Below are 20417 nucleotides of genomic sequence, written 5' to 3' on the forward strand. Positions count from 1 at the left end.
CAAAAGCTACAACTCTTGTTGCATAGGTCCTGCTTTACCTTGGTCTTAACCATCCAGCAGAAAAGTATAAAAAGAAATATAAGAAGTAAAGCCATGCTGTTGTGTTGAGCTGTAGGGGACTCAGGTCAACAATTTCTGACATTGCCAGTGAAGCGCAAGACCCAATACTATTATGGGCCACTGGACTCTTTTAGAATATTTTGCTGAGTTTACACACCTATAATATTCAAATAATGGAACTTAACACAAAAAGGAGCTACAGATGAATGTCCATTTTGTATTTGTGTATTCAAAGTGGTTAGGATAGATATATAGTTGCACTCTCTTAATGAATAGAAGGATTTGTTGTAATTGTGTTTGTAAATAGGATATCATGTCTGCATCTTGTACAGCAATTAACCAGTAGGAAGAATGTATGCAATGTGTTAATTATTGAAACTGTTCTACCAATTTGGTTTAAAAATTAAATAAATAAATAAATTAATTAATTAATATGCTACTTAAAAAAAATCATACAACACCTACAATAGCCGTAACTAGCTGACCGACGAGCCTTTCCTGGGAACTACTCTAGGGATAGGGAGAAGGTAATCACAACACATAGTCCCTTGCAGTTCACACTAAATGGTAAAGGGCTTCCTGCCTCTGAGCTAAACACTTACTTTGGACACTAGCACTTTAAGTCCAGCATGCTTTGAGTAAAATAAGTTGAATACCCAAGAAGCCTTCAAGTATTCGAGAGTGCGTGTCATTGCTATCCAAGAATCTCCTTCTTTAGGTGAAAATCCTACTTTTTTAGATCTATGTTCCATGACACAGTTTGTAGACCTTCACTAGGGGTATCATCACAAATGCTCAAATTAATCAGCCTCTCTTTTTTCATATCATTCGAACAGACAATGAAGGTTGGAATTATAATACTTATGTAAATAGAAGAAATTATTATATTACAGTAAGCATGATTATTACTGACTTGCAGAAAAATCTTTCTACCATTAGACAGTAATGTATCAATGACAAATAATTCCCATTAAGGGCTGGGGAGATGGCTCAGTAGAATAAATGCTTGCCTGGCAAGCACAAGGTCCTGAGTTCAATCCCCGGTACCACAGAAAAAAAAAATTCCCATTAGGTTTATTTTCCAAAGGATACTCTGAAATGCTATTAACTGTTAAACATATGAAATAGAATACAGATTTTTTAGGTATACCCCAAGTTAAGCAGATCAAAGCTCTTGTCAAAATAAAATGGAAAAATATGACTTCAATTGCTAGATGATGTTTGTATAGAAGAAATATTGGTAACAAAAGTTCGTGTTTTGAATTTTAGTGGCAGAAATAATCAAGTCCTATTTATCTCAGGTTAAGGTTATGCAACTGAATGACTGTTATTTGGTTCAGTCTTTCTGACAGGGATAAGCTAAATCTCCACATATATCTTTATTTTCACAGTTTTCCTTTGACATAGAGAAAATTATATACTGTTTCATTTTCCATACTTTTTTAAATTTTATGTATTTAGTACAGGGTCTCACTATGCAGCTTGGACTTGCAGTGATCCTCCTGTTTTTAGCCTCCCCAGCACTGAGACTCAATTCCTGGTTCAGCGTGCCTGGGGGCAGGGCCAGCACGTCATGTGGATCAGGAATCGAAACCCAGTGCCTGGGCTTGCCTAAGCAGGTGCTTAGTCTCCTGAGCTATCTCTCCAGCCCTCATTTTCTATAGTCTTTGAACACTATGTCATAACCTTTTAACAATCACATGAAACCTTTAGAGTACCTTGTTCTTCTATTTTCTCTTTCAGACTTCTTCTTCGTCTGAGAATTTCTTTACAAGGCTCATCTGGTGAGAGAAAGAGAGAGACAAAAATCCCAAAAGTAGTTCCATGAAACCAAACATTTAAAACATTCATAAGTCATTCATTCAACATATCCACATTGAAACCCTGCTTCAGATTAAGCATTACCCACTACACATCTTAATATGACTTGTTATAGTAGAGGCCATTGTCTGGCAAATTTAGTTTGATTTGCAGACCCAAGTGTGGTTCTTTTATCTTATCTGAGTATGGTTTTGAGTTCTGTAACATTTTTGATCCTTTAATTTAGAGTGAGTGAACCTTTAAGTGAACAAAATTTCAATCAGTTTGTAATGAGTCAACTCACGTTTTAGATTATAAATGTAAATCTTGTGCTTTCTGTTGTAAAAATGTATACTTACCACTGTTCTAAGTTATTTAGTAACTAGTGGCTGTTTCTTGCTATTTGCTAGATAAAATTCCTGTGATGCTCACCAATTCCTGTCTGCAAAGTTAGCTTACAGAGATGACAAAGGAAACTAAATGGGCTTTATCTTCTTGTTACCTCCAGGCTATGCAAGGCTGCCTGCAGGTACTCAGGTGAAAATTAACCAGAAACTGAAACAAAAGCCCTGGAAATGTAGTTTACGAGTTGTGGTCCCAATCACTCTGAAAGCCTTATTTTGTGTCAGAAAATAAATTTGCTTATCAAACTCAATATGGTTCCAGGGTTTAAAACCCCTTCCTGCTTCCTGGGCTGCCGCCTTTTCCATTCTCTCCTGCAGGAGAGCAGACGGGGGACCCTGAGCTCAGTAATAAACGGCTTTCCAAATTCCAACCTGGCTGATCTGGTTCCTATTCTGAGTGACCCATAACAAGTTAATCTGTTTTTCTTATTTTTCTTTGAGGTAGTGTTATACACAAGCATTAATACCATAGCATCAAGTATAACTATGAACAATTTTCAAAAGCATAGAAAGAAAGTGACTAAAATTCAACCTCTGCCGTTGAAAAGTTCATAGTGCTGAGGGTAGAAAAGGCATAAGGATGCATAAAAATGAGTTGTTATATTTCATATATGTAATAGAATGTTACATATATAAATACATCTCTTCCCTACAGTACTCTGCCCATAGAAGAAAAGATCTCAAAGAGAAGAGATGGTTCTTATCCTAGCTTTTCCAGGATAACAATGTGAAAAGCAGTTTCCATGAGTAAAGCCCCCAAGGTGTAAAAGAGCCTGGAGCCATTCCAGAACCACACTTGGGTCTGCAAAGCTTAAACACAAGTTAGAGAACAGCCGGGTGAGAAATGGTTAGAAAGAGCCAGGAAGAAGGTGATGAAAGACTGTAGGCACTGCGCTGAAGAACTCACACTTGTCCTACAGGCAAATGAAATGTGTGCCATGGAGTCACAAAGTCATAAGACCAGTGTGGAGAATATTCCGGAATATTCTGAGACCAGTATAGACAGTATTCTGGAATACACTGAGCCCAGTATAGAGAATATTCTGGAATACACTGAGCCCAGTATAGAGAATATTATGGAATATTCTGAGACCAGTATAGAAAATATTCTGGAATATTCTGAGACCAGTACAGAGAATATTCTGGAAGAGGGACAAAAATGGGAGCTGGAGAGCAAATTATCAATGTAAGTTTCAGTAATAAAAATGCAGTGCATTTTACCATTTTCTTGGGACTCATCTACATTTGCATTGGTGATGAGGCGGAGTCCAGCTCGATGGAAAACATCCGCATTGTTAAGGCCACCACCTATCCCACAGCCCTGGTCACTCTTCTGGAAAACTTGAAACACCTGTCCAGAAAAAGCAAAGCTAAATTTTCCAAAACAAAAAAGACTGACGTGTTTTCAGAACACAAGATGCTGTACTTTCCTATAAACTACCACACTAGTTCCTTACAGAAAAGCAGGCACGTGTTCCCCTAGTTCTTTGCCCATAACCTGTCATGGGGGCCATACTTTGAAAAACTGCACTGAACCATCCCACCCCATTGTGGCTATAGAACTGCATAATTTAACTCTCTAGTGGACTTTTGGATTCCTGTTTGTTTTGTTTTATTTTTAGAGAAAATTTAAAAAAAAAAACAATAAAAGCTCCACATCCATGACTGCTGGAAAGGATGGACTTTTTGTTGGACTATTTTTAGCTGTTCTGTCAACTGTGGTGAGTGCCACCCATGAGTCTGGTAGCCACATTAAGAGACATAGTTTGAGCTGGAGGTATAGCTCAGGGTCCAAGCACTTGCCTAACGAATCACTTGGTTTGATCCCTAGCACCATAAAACAACAGCAACAAAACAACAGGGAGACACACAGAGACCTGGAGGATATATAGTACGCATCTACATCTGGGAACACAAGAATCTTAAAGGAAGTTTGAAAAGGAGAAGAACATTTGTATGAGACAAAACTGTCCAGAGGCAGATGCTCTGACAGTCGCATTCATTTAAGAGGAAATTGTTACGATGCATAATTTGTCCCTCACCTCCAGCTGGTTGCAGCATTTTTCTTCAATATTGAACACAACTGAATCAGATATAATTTCTGCTGTCTGCTGTCCTGGGATGACGTAATAGATCAGGATTCGGGCTGAAGGAACCATATCAGGTGTCAAGTAGATGTACATAATTTCATAAGGTGAATATGGATTTTTCGTATGTGTGCTAAAGTGTACAATTTTTCCCTTGGACAAAATCTAAAAATAAGCCGAGGAAGCAACAACAGTAAATAAACAAAACTGTGTTTTCCGAAGGAGCTTGGAGAGAGAAGCAAAAACTATGCTAAAGACAAATAAGGTGCCATGTACGAATATTCCTAGCATGTGCCAGGAACTTTAACATTTATTTAATTTCTGTAATTCTCATAGTATACAGTGGCATAGGAATAATTGTCTCCATTAAAGAAATAGAGGCTCAGGAACTAACTAAACTTTGTACTGATTTTTTTTAAAGAAAAAATAGTAAAAACAAAATTAGAAATGATATAGAATTTCACTAAACAAAATAAGAATTCAACCATGGTTGTTACATTGCATAATGTTGTCTTCAAATTAGTTGTTTAGGTTATTAGGTATAAGCATGCAAAATTGGTTTTTTAAAAGTCATAAGAAATTAAAAATGAAAATAAAAAATTTAAGCATTAATGGCTCATTTCAGTAGACCAGAAGAAATCAGTAGTACAATTATCCAATCCATCCTGCACACATATATAGATGTATCTTTTTACCTTCCCTTTTTTCTTTCTTTTGTCTTTTTCCTCACTCCAGTTGTTACTTCCTTTTGAACAGATTCTTTCCCCTTCACAGTATCTATTGCATTTTTATTTACTCTTTCAGGTTCTTACACTAGTGAGACAATATGATGTTTGTACATGTGGATCTGATTTATTTCCCTTATGAGTATGGTCTCTACTTGCATCAATTTACCTATAAAAGCCTCAAGTTTATCTTTTCTACAGCTGAGTAGTACTCCATTATATAAAAATACATCTTTTTAAACCATTCCTCGGTTGATGGGCATTTGGACTGTTTCCAAGATTTAGCTGTGACAAATTGTGCTGCTATAAACATAGGTTCACATATATTGCTGTGGTAAGTTGTTTTTAGTTCATACTGATTCAGTTCAAAATCACATGTCTAGGAAATTGTAGAGCTAAAATTAATACTTATATGTATTTCAAGTCATATTCCATTACTAAAATCTCCTGTTCTTTTAATTAAAAATAGATGGGTAAGTAGAATGCATTTTATTTGGGGGTTAAGTTTTGAAGCGATGGGTTAGATTCTAAGTTGAGGTTCAGGTTAAGCAAAAATGACAGGAAGCCAAAACATCTTCAGGGGTCCCTTAAATTGTTCTCAGCAAGCAGGGCTGCATATGTGGTTTTGGTATATAGTATATAAACAGTTTTTGTCATCTGTCAATATTTTTCTGTAGGCTTGGGATTGAGGTAAGTGGCACAAGCACCTGCCTGGAAAGTGCAAGGTCTTGAGTTTGATTCCTGGTACCAAAAATAGCAAACAACAACAACAAAAATTTCTGCAGCCCTCATTTTCTTCTGCAAAAATATTGAAGAAGTCATTATCCTCTTTTGGCTGGGGCATTAGAATAATTCACTTCCCTCTTTGGCTATTGTCAGGAAGCTCTGCACATTTTTTTTATTCTTTCCTAGTTTCACCACAGGTGTGACTGATCCACTTCCAGTTTAATAGCAGGGATGCAATAAGGGTGCTGCTGAACAGCAATGAAACAGATACAGTGTGACAGTTCTTTAGAGCGGGATTAGGTACCACATTGCAGCCAGTCAAATGCACACTTTTCAACTAGGTGCTGCCATATAATCTTTGGCCATGAACTATGGCAGAGGTGGTGTGATTTAATCACTTTTTTTATATTATCAAAAGTTACCAGGCCAGGAATTAATGGTCCTCAGTTCATATAAAAAAAAAATCTGAACTAGATAAGTCTTACAACTTCTCTGTTGCTCTTTTTCCTCATTTGTGAAATGGTTATAAAAATCATGCCCTATTATCAAGGGTTTTTGAAAAGCTGGGATTCAAATTAGATGATCTTAAAAACATTTTTGTAAATGGAAATGTCAGAGTGTTCTAATTCTTCTCTATAAGAGAGAGAGAGGGAATTCCAGGTTGGGTAAAAGATGTAAATGTATCATTACTGTACTTACAAGATAATTATAATGAGTTATGTTGTGAATATATGGACTTTGAACACTGAAAATAATCCTCAGAAATTCTCCCAAACGCACAGCCTGAGAGTTTGAAGCCCAAATAATGGAAAGATAACTTTGGCTAGGAGATGAGTATGCAATCGCTTGGTAATGTTTGCTAGCTTGGTTTGCTTTCGGAACGTGTGGGGCATCAGTTTTGACCTGAAAAGGAAAATTTCAAAAACATAAATAGGTCATGAGTAGCATTTTTATAAAACACAGCCTTTAAATCTTTGCATTATAAATTTCTAAAGTTCACAAATGTTAAAGACAACAACAACAAAAAACCACCCTCCATTACTCTGCTTTTGACAGTTATGGTATCAAATAACTTTACAAAGCCTGGAAAATAATGATGGAATTTGCGGACATGGTGAAAAGTCTAATGAAGAGAGGGGATGCTCCAGCAAGAAATACTGACATGCTTCCTAAATAGTATGGTAAGATGGGAGTTTCTTTTTTAGGTGTGTGATACAGGAGTTGGGGCAGGAGAAGGGAAGAGGCGAGGAGGCAGTGCTAGCCCAGTTCACTGTGAAGTGGCGACACGGAGTAGTGCTTATGAATACAGAGTGGCAGACATGGTAACATGGCTGTGATATCTATATCCAGACAGCAGGAAGGTCCCCAGCTCTGAGTCTGTCACATGTCCATTGTTTTGCCTTCCAATGGCACCCTGATTAATTCTGGATAAGTTACTTCATCAAAGAGATGTTAGAAGCATCACTCTCTTTAGCCACAAAACAACAGACATAGTGTTTTCTAGCTCACACTCCTGATTAAGTAGATATTAAATATGTTCTTCGTAAGGCTCTTGGTATGGTGCCTAAGTACTTAGTATGTGCTGGGGAGAAGACAGTGAATGTATACAGGGTGCTGCTATTTTTTTTTTAATTTTTATTTATTTATTTATTTATTCATTAACATTTAGTGTGTGTGTGTGTGTGTGTGTGTGTGTGTGTGTGTGTGTCCAGCTCAGCCCACCAGGGGGCGGGGCTGGCTGGCATGTGGTGCTGGGGGATCGAACCGCGGTCCCTGTGCTTTGCCAAGCTTGTTCCAAGTAGGTGCTTTAGACCACTGAGCCATCTCTCCAGCCCCAGGGTGCTGCTATTGACTTGCATTGTCAACTTATTTGTGTTTCATTTGAGATTGAGAATTATATGCTGACAAAGACAATTAATCAGACTGAACAGGAGAGTGCTTTATACTTTCCTTTAAGGAAGGTATGCTTCCACATTTGAACCCTTTGTGGTCCTAAAAATAGATAAACAGTGTGTGAGGGAGGGAGATATTACTACAGTTGATGGTCACTGCTACATATGTATCTATATTCCAGATTCTAATAAAGTCTTATCAGTGTAAGAGAAAATTTACAGTTAATTCTCAAACAAAAATGTACGGATTAGTCTTTCTCAAGGACTGTTCAACAGATCAGCAGGTGGTCTCAGGTACTCATTTGCCTTAATGCACGCTGTGGAAAAGCTGATTGGACTCCTGTATAAATCTGCCACATCTGCTCTGCACACTAGCCGAATTATGCAGTCAGAAAGTACATATCAAGCTGGGCATGGCAGTGCATACTGGTCATCCCAGCACTCTGGGGCTGGTGCAGAAGGCTTACAAGTTTGAGCTCACCTGGACAGACACTGTCTCAACATTTCTGAAAAGGCATAAGGATGTAGCTCAGTGAAAAACACTGGTTTCAATTACCAGTACAGGAAAAAAAAAAAAAAGTACACACCATCTTAGAACTATAGCAGGAGAATTTAGCTCACCGAAAATTCCAGCACTGTCACTCCAGATGGCACAGAAACCAGAAATGGAGCCACTCCATTGGTGAAACTTGTTAATACTCTCTTTGGTGGCAAGTCAGATGTCTCCTGGCTTACATTGACTGTTCGTGCATTCATGGTGACTGGGACCCCTCCTACCGGCTGGTCCAGTGAACCCTTAACTTGTACCTGTTTACAGAACAATGCAAATCCATTTCAACAGCTCATCACATCTTTCATTTTCCTTTCCTCTCTCAAAATATAAATTACTTATGTTTAATTCAGTAATGTGAACTGAGTTCTCAAGTCATAGAAGGGTTCCATTTTATTTAATTATTCTTGAACTTAATTCCCTGATCAACCTAACTCAGAATGTAAATATTCTATCAACCAAATAAATGTGACAAGATTGTCTACTATCTAATTTATGAATTTATGTATTTCTTTAATTGGATGAGAGTGGGATAAAGGAAAAGATGAAGCAATTGGGGATGATTCTTTTGGATCTGGGAAACATTAAATGGATACATTTTCTTTCTTGACTTCTACCACAGTACATACATATAATAATATATGATGCATAAATTCCTCAAATAAATTATTTTTATATGTGATATAAAATATATGATGTTTAAATTAGTTCTATATATATTTTATGCCACTATATGTATTTTATAAAATATATGACTATACATTGTATATAAATAGTATATGTGATATATAGAATACACATAATATATATTACCTACAATATAATATGATATGATATAATATAATATAAATATGTAAGAAACTACATGTAAATTCCAAGCTTGCTTGAGGCATGGTAAATGTTTTTTCCAATAAGCCAGCAACACTGTAAGTAATCAATTACAAACTTTAATTACAGTCATCCCTAGAAATCCATGGGATTGGCTCTAATACACACCACAAGGGCAGAATTTAACGATCATATCCCTTAGGTAAAACTGCAAAGCAAGGGTCCCTTTTAGAGAATTACATAGCATTTGAGCATGACCTACTCGTATTCTCCCTCTCCTCTAGATTACTTACACCTGATACAATATAAATGTTATATGAATGTTTGTTATACTGTGTTGCTTAGGGACAATGACAAGAAAAAATTATCTACATATTCAATCCATGAGTAGCAGAAACCGTGGATACAGCAACCAGAAAATACAAAGTTAACTACATACTCATTTTTTAAAATAATACATTTTTCAAAAAATATGTTTTAGGCTTTCAAATGTTAAGAGCAAAAAAACAGAAATAGCCATTTTGTAAGTTTTCTAATATGTAATGGTTTATAATACAATATTTAAAATAATAGATATAAAATTAAAGGAACATTTTAATTGATATGATCAACATTTAAGAAAGGAAAAGAAGAGGGAAAATGACCAAAAAAAGAGTCAGAGACAGAGAAAGCCAAAAAGGAAAAGACAGAAAGCAAAACTGAAACATATGAGGCCAGAATTCTACAGAGACAAATCAGAAAATGTAGACATGTATCTACACAGAGAAGCACCGTAGAGGTTTTGAAAATGGTGAGAAAAAAGGACCTATTTTTAAAGTCATAGCTCTAGCTTAAGCCTTTCTAAGAACTTTCCATGAAAATATTTTAAATGTTGTAGTTTTCATATTATTGGTTTAAGGGCTTTTGTTTACACATAATGTAATACATTAACATGTCTTCAAGGAACGCCTAACACAAAGCTATCTTACTTAAAACCAGCACGTGCCCTCAAGGTGGAAATCTCTCCCAAGGTTGCAGCTGGCCTGTCATTTCCATGCCTCCCTGCCTCTGAAGGAGAATTTCCTCTGTCCTGTGCCTCTCTGGCACCCTTCTCCCATTTACCACCACCATGTTTTCCATACATAGAAAAGGATGAAGGTATAGCCAGGTGAATAGCCAGGGTTCACCCCGGCCCCACCTACCTTGATGGAAATTGGAATCTCAGGTTTCAGAAAAAGAGGAGTAGCGAGCAAATTCAACGTGTAGAGGGAGAGGATGTATCTGATGCCACGTACTTCTGCCTTCTCGGAAAATCCACCTAAGGAAACAGCAAGCATCATGTTAGCGCTTTTCAGAAGTCTAACGATCTGAAGGTTGCCTATGCTGTCACTGTGTGCCGTGAGCTCCTTCGTGCAATCACCCTCCTGCACTTAGCCCTTTCCAACAGGGAAAGGTGGTTCTTGGTGGGTACGGGGGTGTGCGGAGGAGTTTGGACTTGAGGGGTTTCCAGAGTCTCTGTGTAGAGATGCCCTTGCAGAAGTTGAGAGGGTCACTTTACAACAGAGGCCTGAGTTTCAGTTGAATACATTCAAGAGAGAAAGAAGAGGAGACAGGTAGGCAGAGACAGAGCTTTCAAGAGTTCACCATTAGAACACAGAGATGTAGAGAAAAATCGAAAAGAATTAGAAAAAAAGCCTGATATAGAAAGAACCCTAAGGGCCCCCTGGAGAAACCACAGTATTGCTATCCAATGGTTAAAAATTAAGTAATACATTAAGAATAACAGAGGAAGTTTGCATAGCCTCAAACTCCTCCCCAGCATTACATCCCCAACACTCCCTACACATATCTTATACTGCAGCAAAACTGACGGATCTGCCGTTCTTAAAGACCAGCCTCATGTTCCTTCCTTTTGGCCTTGGAGGCAGCCCTGCTTCAATCTATGCACCATGCCTGCCTTCAAACCCTACATCCGCTAGGACTGACCAAGTTCATGACAAACCTGACGCTGTATTCTTCAGAAGCTCAGTAAGGTAACATTAAGTTCATCAACTGGAGCGCACACAGAATACTTTCTTGTAACTGTCTTTTTTTTTTTTTTTTAATGTATTTAGTACACGGTCTATAGGTTCTCACTACATAGATCAGACGCATAGTGATCTTTCCTGTTTTCAGCCTCCCAAGAGCTGGGATTACAGGTGTGGGCCACCATACCCAGTCGCAGGCGCCATCTCAGTATGCCTTAGGGGCGGGGCCGGTAAGGTAGGCCAGGGATTGAACCCTGGTCCCTGCATCTGCCTAAGCAGGCACTTTAATCCACTGAGCTATCTGTAAATCAGTTCTTTATGCTCTTACATTAGGTGTTAGATTATAAACCACATTAGTGCTGGGATTATATATCATTCATATTTGTTTTTTCCCATAATTTTATCATTCATATTTGTAAGCCTGTGTATTCAGCAATAATCTTCAAGTGTCTCAAAAATATTGTTTAAACCGAGCTTATGGTATTTGAAATTTCAGAACAACAAAAGTAAAAATGAAATATTAAGATAACATTAAAAATAATAGCTACGGCAACACTCTAAAGACTATCGGCAATCTGCTATATGCAAGTGTTCAATACGTGAATAATAGCTCAATTCACCTGTCATGGAAGAAGAAAATTAAAAGAGGCCTTAGAAATCATTCTTGGGAATCTAACTCTTATGCACACGCGCACACACACACACACGCGCGCGCGCGCGCACACACATGCACCCAAAGGAGCTCAATGTAATTGAATTATTTATGCAAGGTTAGTTGGATGTTCAATATAAACCTGAAAGAATGAATGATATAGTCAAGAACTTAGAAATAAGATAATTTTGGTCTGACTTGCCATAGTAACGGACAACTGAAACCATTGGAGGAGGCTTCAGAGCTCTAGACAAGAAGTAAGGAGTGCTAAGGAAGCAGTAGGTGGACACTTACAAAACAGAGAAGACAGAGGAGGGATAAGTAGTCAGAAGAGGAAGCAAAAGAAGGTCTAAGACATAAATGACACTGAGTAGGGGACAGTTATTTGTTTGTTTGTTTGCTTGCTTCCCCCAGAATTTGAGATTGCACTAGGGCTTGTGCATGTTAGGTAAAGTGCTCTACCTGACCTAGCCTCCTGGGCAGGTGACATTACCGGCATGTGCCACCATGCCTGGGGGTAGGTACTATTTAAGTATTTTGCCAACCTTCACCTTAGCCCTATGACATATGCTATTTTTATTGTATTCATTATAGAAAAATATTATCTCTTGTAATTTTAGATACAATTTCTGGATTTCATATCTAAAAAGGGTTTTAAGGAGCACCCTTGCACAAAGAAGGAGACCCAAACACTGATAATAATGGCTTGCATTTGCACAGTGCTAGATCAAACAGTTTTACATACATAATTTCATTTTGAGTTTGGTCCCCTCCAAATGAGAGCCCTAGAATGACAGATGATCAAGGTCGTTGGCCGCAGAAACATTTAGGAGATAAACTGGGCAGTGTTGTCCCATTTTTGCAGTTCAGACACTAGGGAACCTGTGGCCTGCTCCGTGACTACACAGTGGCAGAGCTCTACTCTAACACAAATTTTTAATGTTATCAAAAAGTAAAATTTAACTATGGAAGAAAACAAAATGTGAAGGAACTGTAGAAATCATGCACCCTTTTGATATGCTGTCTAACTATTTCCCAAAAGAGAGTTTAATACATACACAGACACATAGACACACAGACACACACACAGACCCACAAAACACACACACACACACACACACACACACACACTTACCTGGAACCTCTACAACTGTTACAGCAATATAAAGGTACTTGTCATTTAAATCTGCTAAGCTGTTATATGACAGTTCTTTAATTGCCATTTCAGAATTAAATGTGACGTGAGCTGTTCCATTTTTCAACTTGTTAAAAGGGAAAAGTGGAAGAATTATTTTAGAGAACATATAAGGAAAAAAACTAACAATATCTGCTTTGACTAGCATCTAAATTGAACACAATGTCAGACGACTGGTCTAGCAGCACAAGTGAAGCGTAACCCAAGTCCACAGTGAAGCCCATGATACTGTATTCTAATTTGTTTGCATAAAATTATAGGTGTAGAGGAGTTTTGAACATCTATATGGTCTGACAGGTCTCTGGTACTTGGACTAAACTAAGACTTTGTTATTTTTTTTATTCAATTTGTGCTTCACTGTTTATAAATTTAAACACTAAAGACATACAGGGAGTAAAAGGATAAGTGACATCATGTTATTTACTTATTGAAATAGCCTTTCCCTGGGGGTGTGCCTCAGTGGTAGGATAGTAGAGCACTTGCCTAGTATATACAAAACTGTGAGGCTGATCCTACAAATAAAAAAAAATTTTCTTTATCTTTTATTCTGAAATTATTTTGGTATCTTGATGCTAGGTACTTTTGTTGTATTTAGCTGGCTTGCTTAATTATTTCTTTTTGGTGCTGGGGACCAACCCCAAGGCCTGCCCCATGATAACCACGTGCTCTACACTTCTTGACACCTTCAGCCCCGATGTCGCTTTGAATCTTGGTGTGTATCTTGGACTCTTGCCTTGTAGAGAAACGTTTAACGGGGAATGTAGCTCAGTGGTACAGTACTTGTCTAGCACTTGTAAAACCCTGGGTTTGATCCCCAGTATTCCAGAACAAACAAACCCTTTTTAGTTTGTGTTGAATAAATAAGCCTGTCTTTTTAAAAGCAGGGCTATACAGTTGATGGTGCAAAACATATGGCCATGCAGAAGTAAACAAACATGAAATGAACCCACAATGTGAAAAGCACTGAATAAAGAAATGGGAGGAGGGCTCTAAGCTCAGTTCCCATGAACACTAGCCCTTAACCATAGACAAATAACTTCACTAGTATTTCTAAAGTACCTAATCTTGGCAAGAAGATAATTTTGTCTCAGGGTATATAGGGGAAATAAATAAGACCCACAGAATTTTAAAATATATCATTATAATAAGGATAAAGAAGGATTTTTTTCACCTTTAGAATTATTGGCATTTTCTTTTTTAATTGAGCATAACTGACAAAATACATATTTATACCATGTTATGATTACAGCAATTGAGTTCATAAGCATCTCCCTCCCCTTGGATACTTACAGCAATTCTTTCTTTTCTCCCCTTAGACGTATTTTATAACAACGTAGGTCAAGAATTATTGACATTTGGAACAGGATAATCCTTGGCTATGTGGGGGTGCTCTGCACATTGTAGAGGTTTAGCAGCAGCCATGCCTCTCCCCGCTGAGTCTCAGCAGCATGCCCCTTGGCATGATAACCCCAGATGCCTCTGGACAGTGCCAAGGGACCCTTTGGAGGTAAAGTCAGCTCTCTTGGGGAGCCACTGCAGGCAAGTGTGAAATAGGCTGTGAGGAGACAGGCCTGGGGCCTGAAGGGATGAGCGGCTGGGGCAGTGAATGCATTTCAGAGGAATGAGGGGGAGGGGAAGGGTGTGCATGGTGAAGTTTAGAGTAAGAAGGAATTAGGCAAAGAAAAGGAAGGAGGGGACAGAGGAAAAGAGTTTGAGAAGAAGGGGCAAGGATAGGAAAACAGTACATGATCGGTGGGAAAGAGAGAGTAAAGCCAAGGACAGTGGCCTTCACTGTAAAAGTGATGGGAAGCCAGAGAAATTTTAACCTTCAGCTTCATACCTAAAGAGCGTGAAGGACTGGACTAGAGAGTTTGGAAATAACTTCCCATCCTCATGTCCTTTTTAGGTCTAAGCAGGCATGTCTTAATACCTTACCGTTACGTTTTGCTTTGCTTTTGGCATCATTTCTTTTCGGTCATCTTGTATATCTTCTCTTATTCCGAAAGAAACAAAAACTTGAGCCTCAGGGACTACATGATTGCGAGAATACCTGGCAAACAATATGACAGCACTGTTGCATTCTTATGGTCATAATAATAAGATTTAGGTAAAATATAACTGATAACCTTTCGAACAGGATAATCCTTTGCTATGTGGGGGTGCTCTGTACATCATAAAAGCATCTGATATACTTTCATTCACTGTTATGTTTCATCCTCATAAAAATCACAATAAAAATCTAGAATATGGCTTTTTCATTAGTAGGTAGAAGAGGAAAGTGCTCATCTTGGTGTGATCAAAGGATGCAGATTCAGCCAACACTACTTTCTCAATGATTTTGATGTCAGTGGGGAGCTACACCCTGTTATGTTTTGTGTCTTTAAAAGTATTCCCGATCTGTTATGTGAGATTAGTTCTTTCAAAAAACATCTGAACCGCCTAGTTCCTTTTTCAGTTAGAGTTAAAGCAAGAATGAACTTTCTACCTAGCAAACAATACTGTAACAAAAGTCAACTTTCCTTATTAATGGTTTGAATAAATAAATTGTGAGAAGTCAGGTTCTAGTGGTTTCACTCAAGTGAGCCTTTTATGCTGGTGTAGACTAAATGGCAAATCTCTACTTTCAAAGTAAATGTTTACAAAAGAAGCAGCAGCAGGTAGGGTTGGAGGCATGGATGCTGGAACCAGACAGGCTAGGCAGCGTAATAGTTGGGTGGGCTTGAGCTGATTATTCAACAATTCTATGCCTCAGGTTTTGTTCAGTTCTTGTGCTATACAGATAGTTATTTTATTTACCTTATAGAGTTGCAAAAGAGTTAATGTGATAATATGTTCAGAGTTCTTAGAGAAGCCCCTACCAAGGTACCTATATAAGTTGGTTATTAACAACTACATTGTGTTTCCTATCTTTAAATGCCTTGCACTTTTGTGATAGGTTGCTTGCAAGACTAATGCCAGTTGCTTTCCCTTCTGTATATTCCCAAACTTAGTCATTTTTTCTTTGCATATGAAGTTGTAGGAGGAATTCACTTCACCTGGGCTGACCTCGTAACCCTCTCTGAATAAAAGAATGGGTGGAATGGAAGTGGATGACAAAATATACACTGGGTCGAGTCTTTTATTTATTTGTTTGTTTTTGGTACTAAGAATCTAACTCAGGACCTTGTGCTTGCCAGGCAGGCACTGTGCTGCTGAGCTACATCCCCAGTGCCTGGTTCAGTTCTTTTGAAACCCTGTCAACAGCCAGCCATTCACAGACACATGAGTAAGACCTTCCCTCACCAGTCATCCCTCAAACGACCTTCCACCCGATTGTCATAGTTGAACCCAGATGACATCAGCCTGGCCCAGAATACAGACCTGCCTGGCTCATTTCATAAATGGTTGTTTTAAAAGCAGTTAGTTTTGAAAAAGTGATGCACAAAAAAAAAAAAAAAAAAAAAAAAGGGCTGGGGAGATGGCTCAGTGGAATAGTGGAATAAGTGCTTCCCTGGCAAGCGCGAGGGCCTAAGTTCAATCCCCGGTTCCACAAAAAAAAAAAAAAAAAAAAAAAAAAAAAAAAAAAAAGTGATGCAGAATTTGTTAGCTGATTAAGGGCTTTTTTTTTTTTTTAAAGGTAAGCCAGAAACAGAGGCAGTATGCCTGCAATCCAAGCAATTGAGGAGGCTGAGGCAGGAGGATTATAAATTCAAGCCCAGCCTGGACAGTTTGGTGAGACCCTGTCTCAAAATAAAATTAAAAGGCAAAAGGTTGGGGATGTAGCTCAGGGAGAAGGGCCTGAGTTCACTTCTGAGTACTGTTTAAAAAAAGAGTCAGGAGTTGATGGTTTCATACTTTCATATTTTGGCTCCACATTCTAAATACTTACACAGAGCTTAAATCTTTAGGGCTTTTCCCCTTTTTGATGTTGAATAATTAACAAGACTAAAATCAGGATCCAGGACCATCAGAAAAGGCATCTGAGCTATTAGTGGATGCCTCCGCAATGGGTCCAACTCAAAGTCATGGCAGACTTGCTAACAAGTCACAGATGTCATTCTGGGCAACCACCAACAAGCAGAGTTGGTACTCAACTCAGCTAGCTAATACAGAGATAAGTAACTTTCTTACCTTGCTTTTATAGTAATTTTAAAATTCTTAAAGCTCTTGTAACCAATGACTTTACTTTCTGGTCTTATTGAAATAGAAAAATGTGGCAAGACTGAAAAATAGAAACAAAGAAAAAATATTACCATTTAAATGACAGTACCTTTAAAATACAGCCAATAGCCATCCATCTGGTGTAGATGGACGAGCTGTGGCATCAACCCAACATCCACCGCATCATCACTACCCTCATCACCATCATCTCTGAGACCTTCTACTTCAACAGAGCCAGCCCAACCTTCAGGTACCACCAGCACTTGAATTATGTTTTTATTATAGCAGTTACTATTCCTTCTTCTTCTTAGAAACAAAAAAAGGCCATTCTCTATTTTTTTCTTTCCCTTTTAGTCTTCTCGTATGTCTTAAACACAGTGTTTTTTCTGTGAGTGTTCACCAAATCGATAGGAGGAAAGAAATTCTGGTTTACTTAGCACTTTCCTCTTTAGTCTAGTAGATAAAACCCATCCAATTGGGCCTGGTGGCACATGACTGTAATCCCAGCACTGGGAAGGTTGAGACAAGAGGGTCACTCTTGAGTTCCAGACCAGCCTGGGACTACAAATGTGATCACAAAGCCAATCCAAATTGCCTGGGGAGACACTGTCTTAAAAAAAAAAAAAAAATCCAACCTCAAAGTCAGCATATCCTTGTCACTAAAGAAAACAAAGATTACAATTGGGTATTAAAAAGGACATCTTGCCTTTTTACCTTGCTATTTTCTATTCTTTAAAATTTTATTTTGTTTTCTATGCCGATTCTTGTATATTTTTATAGTAGATAGCTTTGTCACTAGTACTGAGGCCTCCCTTGGAAATGTCTGTTCTTCAGGGATGTCTTCTAAGTGTAGGAGATTCTTGGTTTTTGTGTTTATCCCAGGATCTTACCTTCCCAATTTATTAAAGATAAAATGTTGGTATCCATTTGGCTCAGCCCCTAGTCCTGTGGTACTGACTATGGTGATGGTTATTACCCCAGACAGTCACAGTGTTGTTATACAAGATTAAACAACTGCTTACAACAGGCAGGACATCCTAGCTAAAGTAGTACAATTAAGAATAACAATAGCTTCAAGCACATCTTAGAAACTAACAAACTGTAGTAACTGTTAATTCGGTACCTTTAACCATAGGAGCAAGACCTACTGTTATAAGACAAAACCCAACATAAATTGGGAACTTGTATGCTAACAGCTGGAGGAGCAGGGCCTGCACCCGCCTGGGGGCTGGAGGCTATCACCCCAGATTGGGAAAACTGGGAAGTCTCCACAGGGATCACAATCATGGCTGTGCAGTTTGACGGGGGCGTGGCTCTGGGGGCGGACCCCAGAACAACCACTGAGTCCTACATCACCAATCGAGTGACTGGCAAACTGACTCCTATTCATGACCAAATCTTCTGCTGCCGCTCAGGTTCAGCCGCTGACACCCAGGCAGTAGCAGATGCTGTCACTTATCAGCTTTGTTTCCACAGCATTGAGTTGAATGAGCCTCCACTGGTACACACAGCAGCCAGCCTGTTTAAGGAGATGTGTTACCAATACTGGGAAGAGCTGATGGCAGGAATCATCATTGCAAGTTGGGACCCTCAAGAAGGAGGGCAGGTCTACTCAGTTCCCATGGGCGGTATGATGGTAAGGAAGTCCTTTGTCATTGGAGGTTCTGGGAGCTCATATAGCTATGGCTACGTCGATGCTACCTAGAGGAAAAGCAGGTCCAAGGAGGAGTGTCTACAGTTCACTGCCAGTGCTCTTGCTTTGGCTGTGGAGCGGGATGGTTCCAGTGGAGGGTGATCCACCTGGCAGCCATTGAAGAATCATGAGTTGAATGGCAGGTACTTTTGGGATACCAGATACCCAAATTTACTATTGCCACTTTACCACCCCTCTGATCCTAAGATTCTAGGCTGCAGTAAGAGATACCAATACTCTATAATGATTCAAAATTTAATAAACAGTTTTTCAGAGTTATAAATAAATAGTGAAGGCTGGAAGTAAAAGAACAAAGTGATTTGTTTCTCTGGCTGTGTTCTATGTGTCTGAAGACCAAAAGCAGGTGTGCTTTCCCCAGCACATGATGTCCCTAGCAGTAGGACTACACCAGTGAGCAAGGCAGACACAAACTCTGTCCCTCATGAGTCCACAATCAGAAGGGAAGACAGTGATAAGTAAATGATTGCACAGATAAACATCTGACCTATGGAGATGAGCAGGGTACCAAGAAGCACAGCAAGGGCTACCCAGGAAAGAGAGTTCAAGGAAGTCCTATGAGTAAGTGGCCTTTGACATGAGCCCTCAGCAAGAGTTGGCTGAGGGAGGATACAGAGAAAAACACTGGAGGCAGAGAAAACATTATGAGCAAAACCACCAGTGCGGGGCTGGCCAGATAGCTCAGCGGATTAAAGGGCCTGCTTAGGCAGACGCAGACCAGGGTTCAATCCACGTCATGCCATGCCAGCCCCGCCCCTGTGGCCATCTGAGATGGTGATAAGACTGGGCATGGTGGCATGCACCTGTAATCCCAGGGCTTGGGAAGCTGAAAACAGGAGGATCACTACAAGTCCAATCTGTGTAGTGAGACCCTGTACTAAATACACTTATTAAAAAAAAAAAAAAAAAAAACCACCAGTGCTGCAAGCAAGTGAGCTGAAGAGTGAATATAATTATTATTAATAATAATAATAATAATATAAGGCTGAAGGGGAATGAAGCAGGGACTAGCTCAAAAATAAAGATTTTACTTCTCATTATCAGAGCTGTTGGGGACATTTGAAACTCAAAATAATGTGATGATATTTGTGTTTCAGAGTTATTCTGCCTAATACAAGAAAGAGGACCTGGCAGCAGAGACACCAACAAGGAGGCTTTGCAGTGGTCCAGGAGGGAGTGTGGGATGATGGATGGGGGCAACTGTGGGGATGAGGTAGATGGACTGCAATGTAGGGAAAGCAGCAGAAGCCTCAGGAAGGAAGGCTGGGTAGAGTATATATGTGGGATGTAAAAAATGGCAGAAAGCCAGTGTGGTGGTGCATGCTTGTTATCCCAGGACTCAGGAGGTTGAAGCAAGAGGATCTCAATCAGGAGGTTGAAGCAAGAGGATCTCTGGACTCTGAGGCCAGTCTGAGATATCTAACTAATTCAAGGCCAAACTAAAGCAATGTAGCAAGACTAATAACTAACAGCTATGTGTCATACACACACACACACACACACACACACACACACACACACAGAAGCAGGCTTCAATCAGAAGGTAACTTTGATAACAGAGCACACAGATACTATAAAATACATCCAAATGGTTACTGTAAACTATATACTATCAGTCCATGTAATTAATTTGATAACACA

At 39.0% G+C, this 20417-nt stretch overlaps 1 protein-coding gene and 1 pseudogene across 1 annotated transcript in view; one reads left to right on the forward strand and one right to left on the reverse strand.

Moving 5' to 3' along the window:
- The window catches only part of LOC101572206 (complement C5-like), a 50781-nt gene that overhangs the window by 11748 nt on the left and 18616 nt on the right, over positions 1-20417 (reverse strand). Inside the window, exons 7-15 of the mRNA XM_023701566.1 lie at positions 17036-17126; positions 14861-14975; positions 12866-12992; positions 10254-10369; positions 8316-8501; positions 6502-6705; positions 4307-4516; positions 3486-3615; positions 1779-1841 (exon numbers count right to left, since the gene is read on the reverse strand). Of these exons, the coding sequence (XP_023557334.1) occupies positions 1779-1841; positions 3486-3615; positions 4307-4516; positions 6502-6705; positions 8316-8501; positions 10254-10369; positions 12866-12992; positions 14861-14975; positions 17036-17126 (1242 nt within the window). The remainder of the gene's footprint in view (positions 1-1778; positions 1842-3485; positions 3616-4306; positions 4517-6501; positions 6706-8315; positions 8502-10253; positions 10370-12865; positions 12993-14860; positions 14976-17035; positions 17127-20417) is intronic.
- On the forward strand, positions 18252-18770 carry LOC105743584 (annotated as a pseudogene).

This window comes from Octodon degus, unplaced genomic scaffold (assembly GCF_000260255.1).
Source record: "Octodon degus isolate 3935 unplaced genomic scaffold, OctDeg1.0 scaffold00137, whole genome shotgun sequence".
In the NCBI taxonomy this organism is placed as follows: Eukaryota; Metazoa; Chordata; class Mammalia; order Rodentia; family Octodontidae; genus Octodon; species Octodon degus.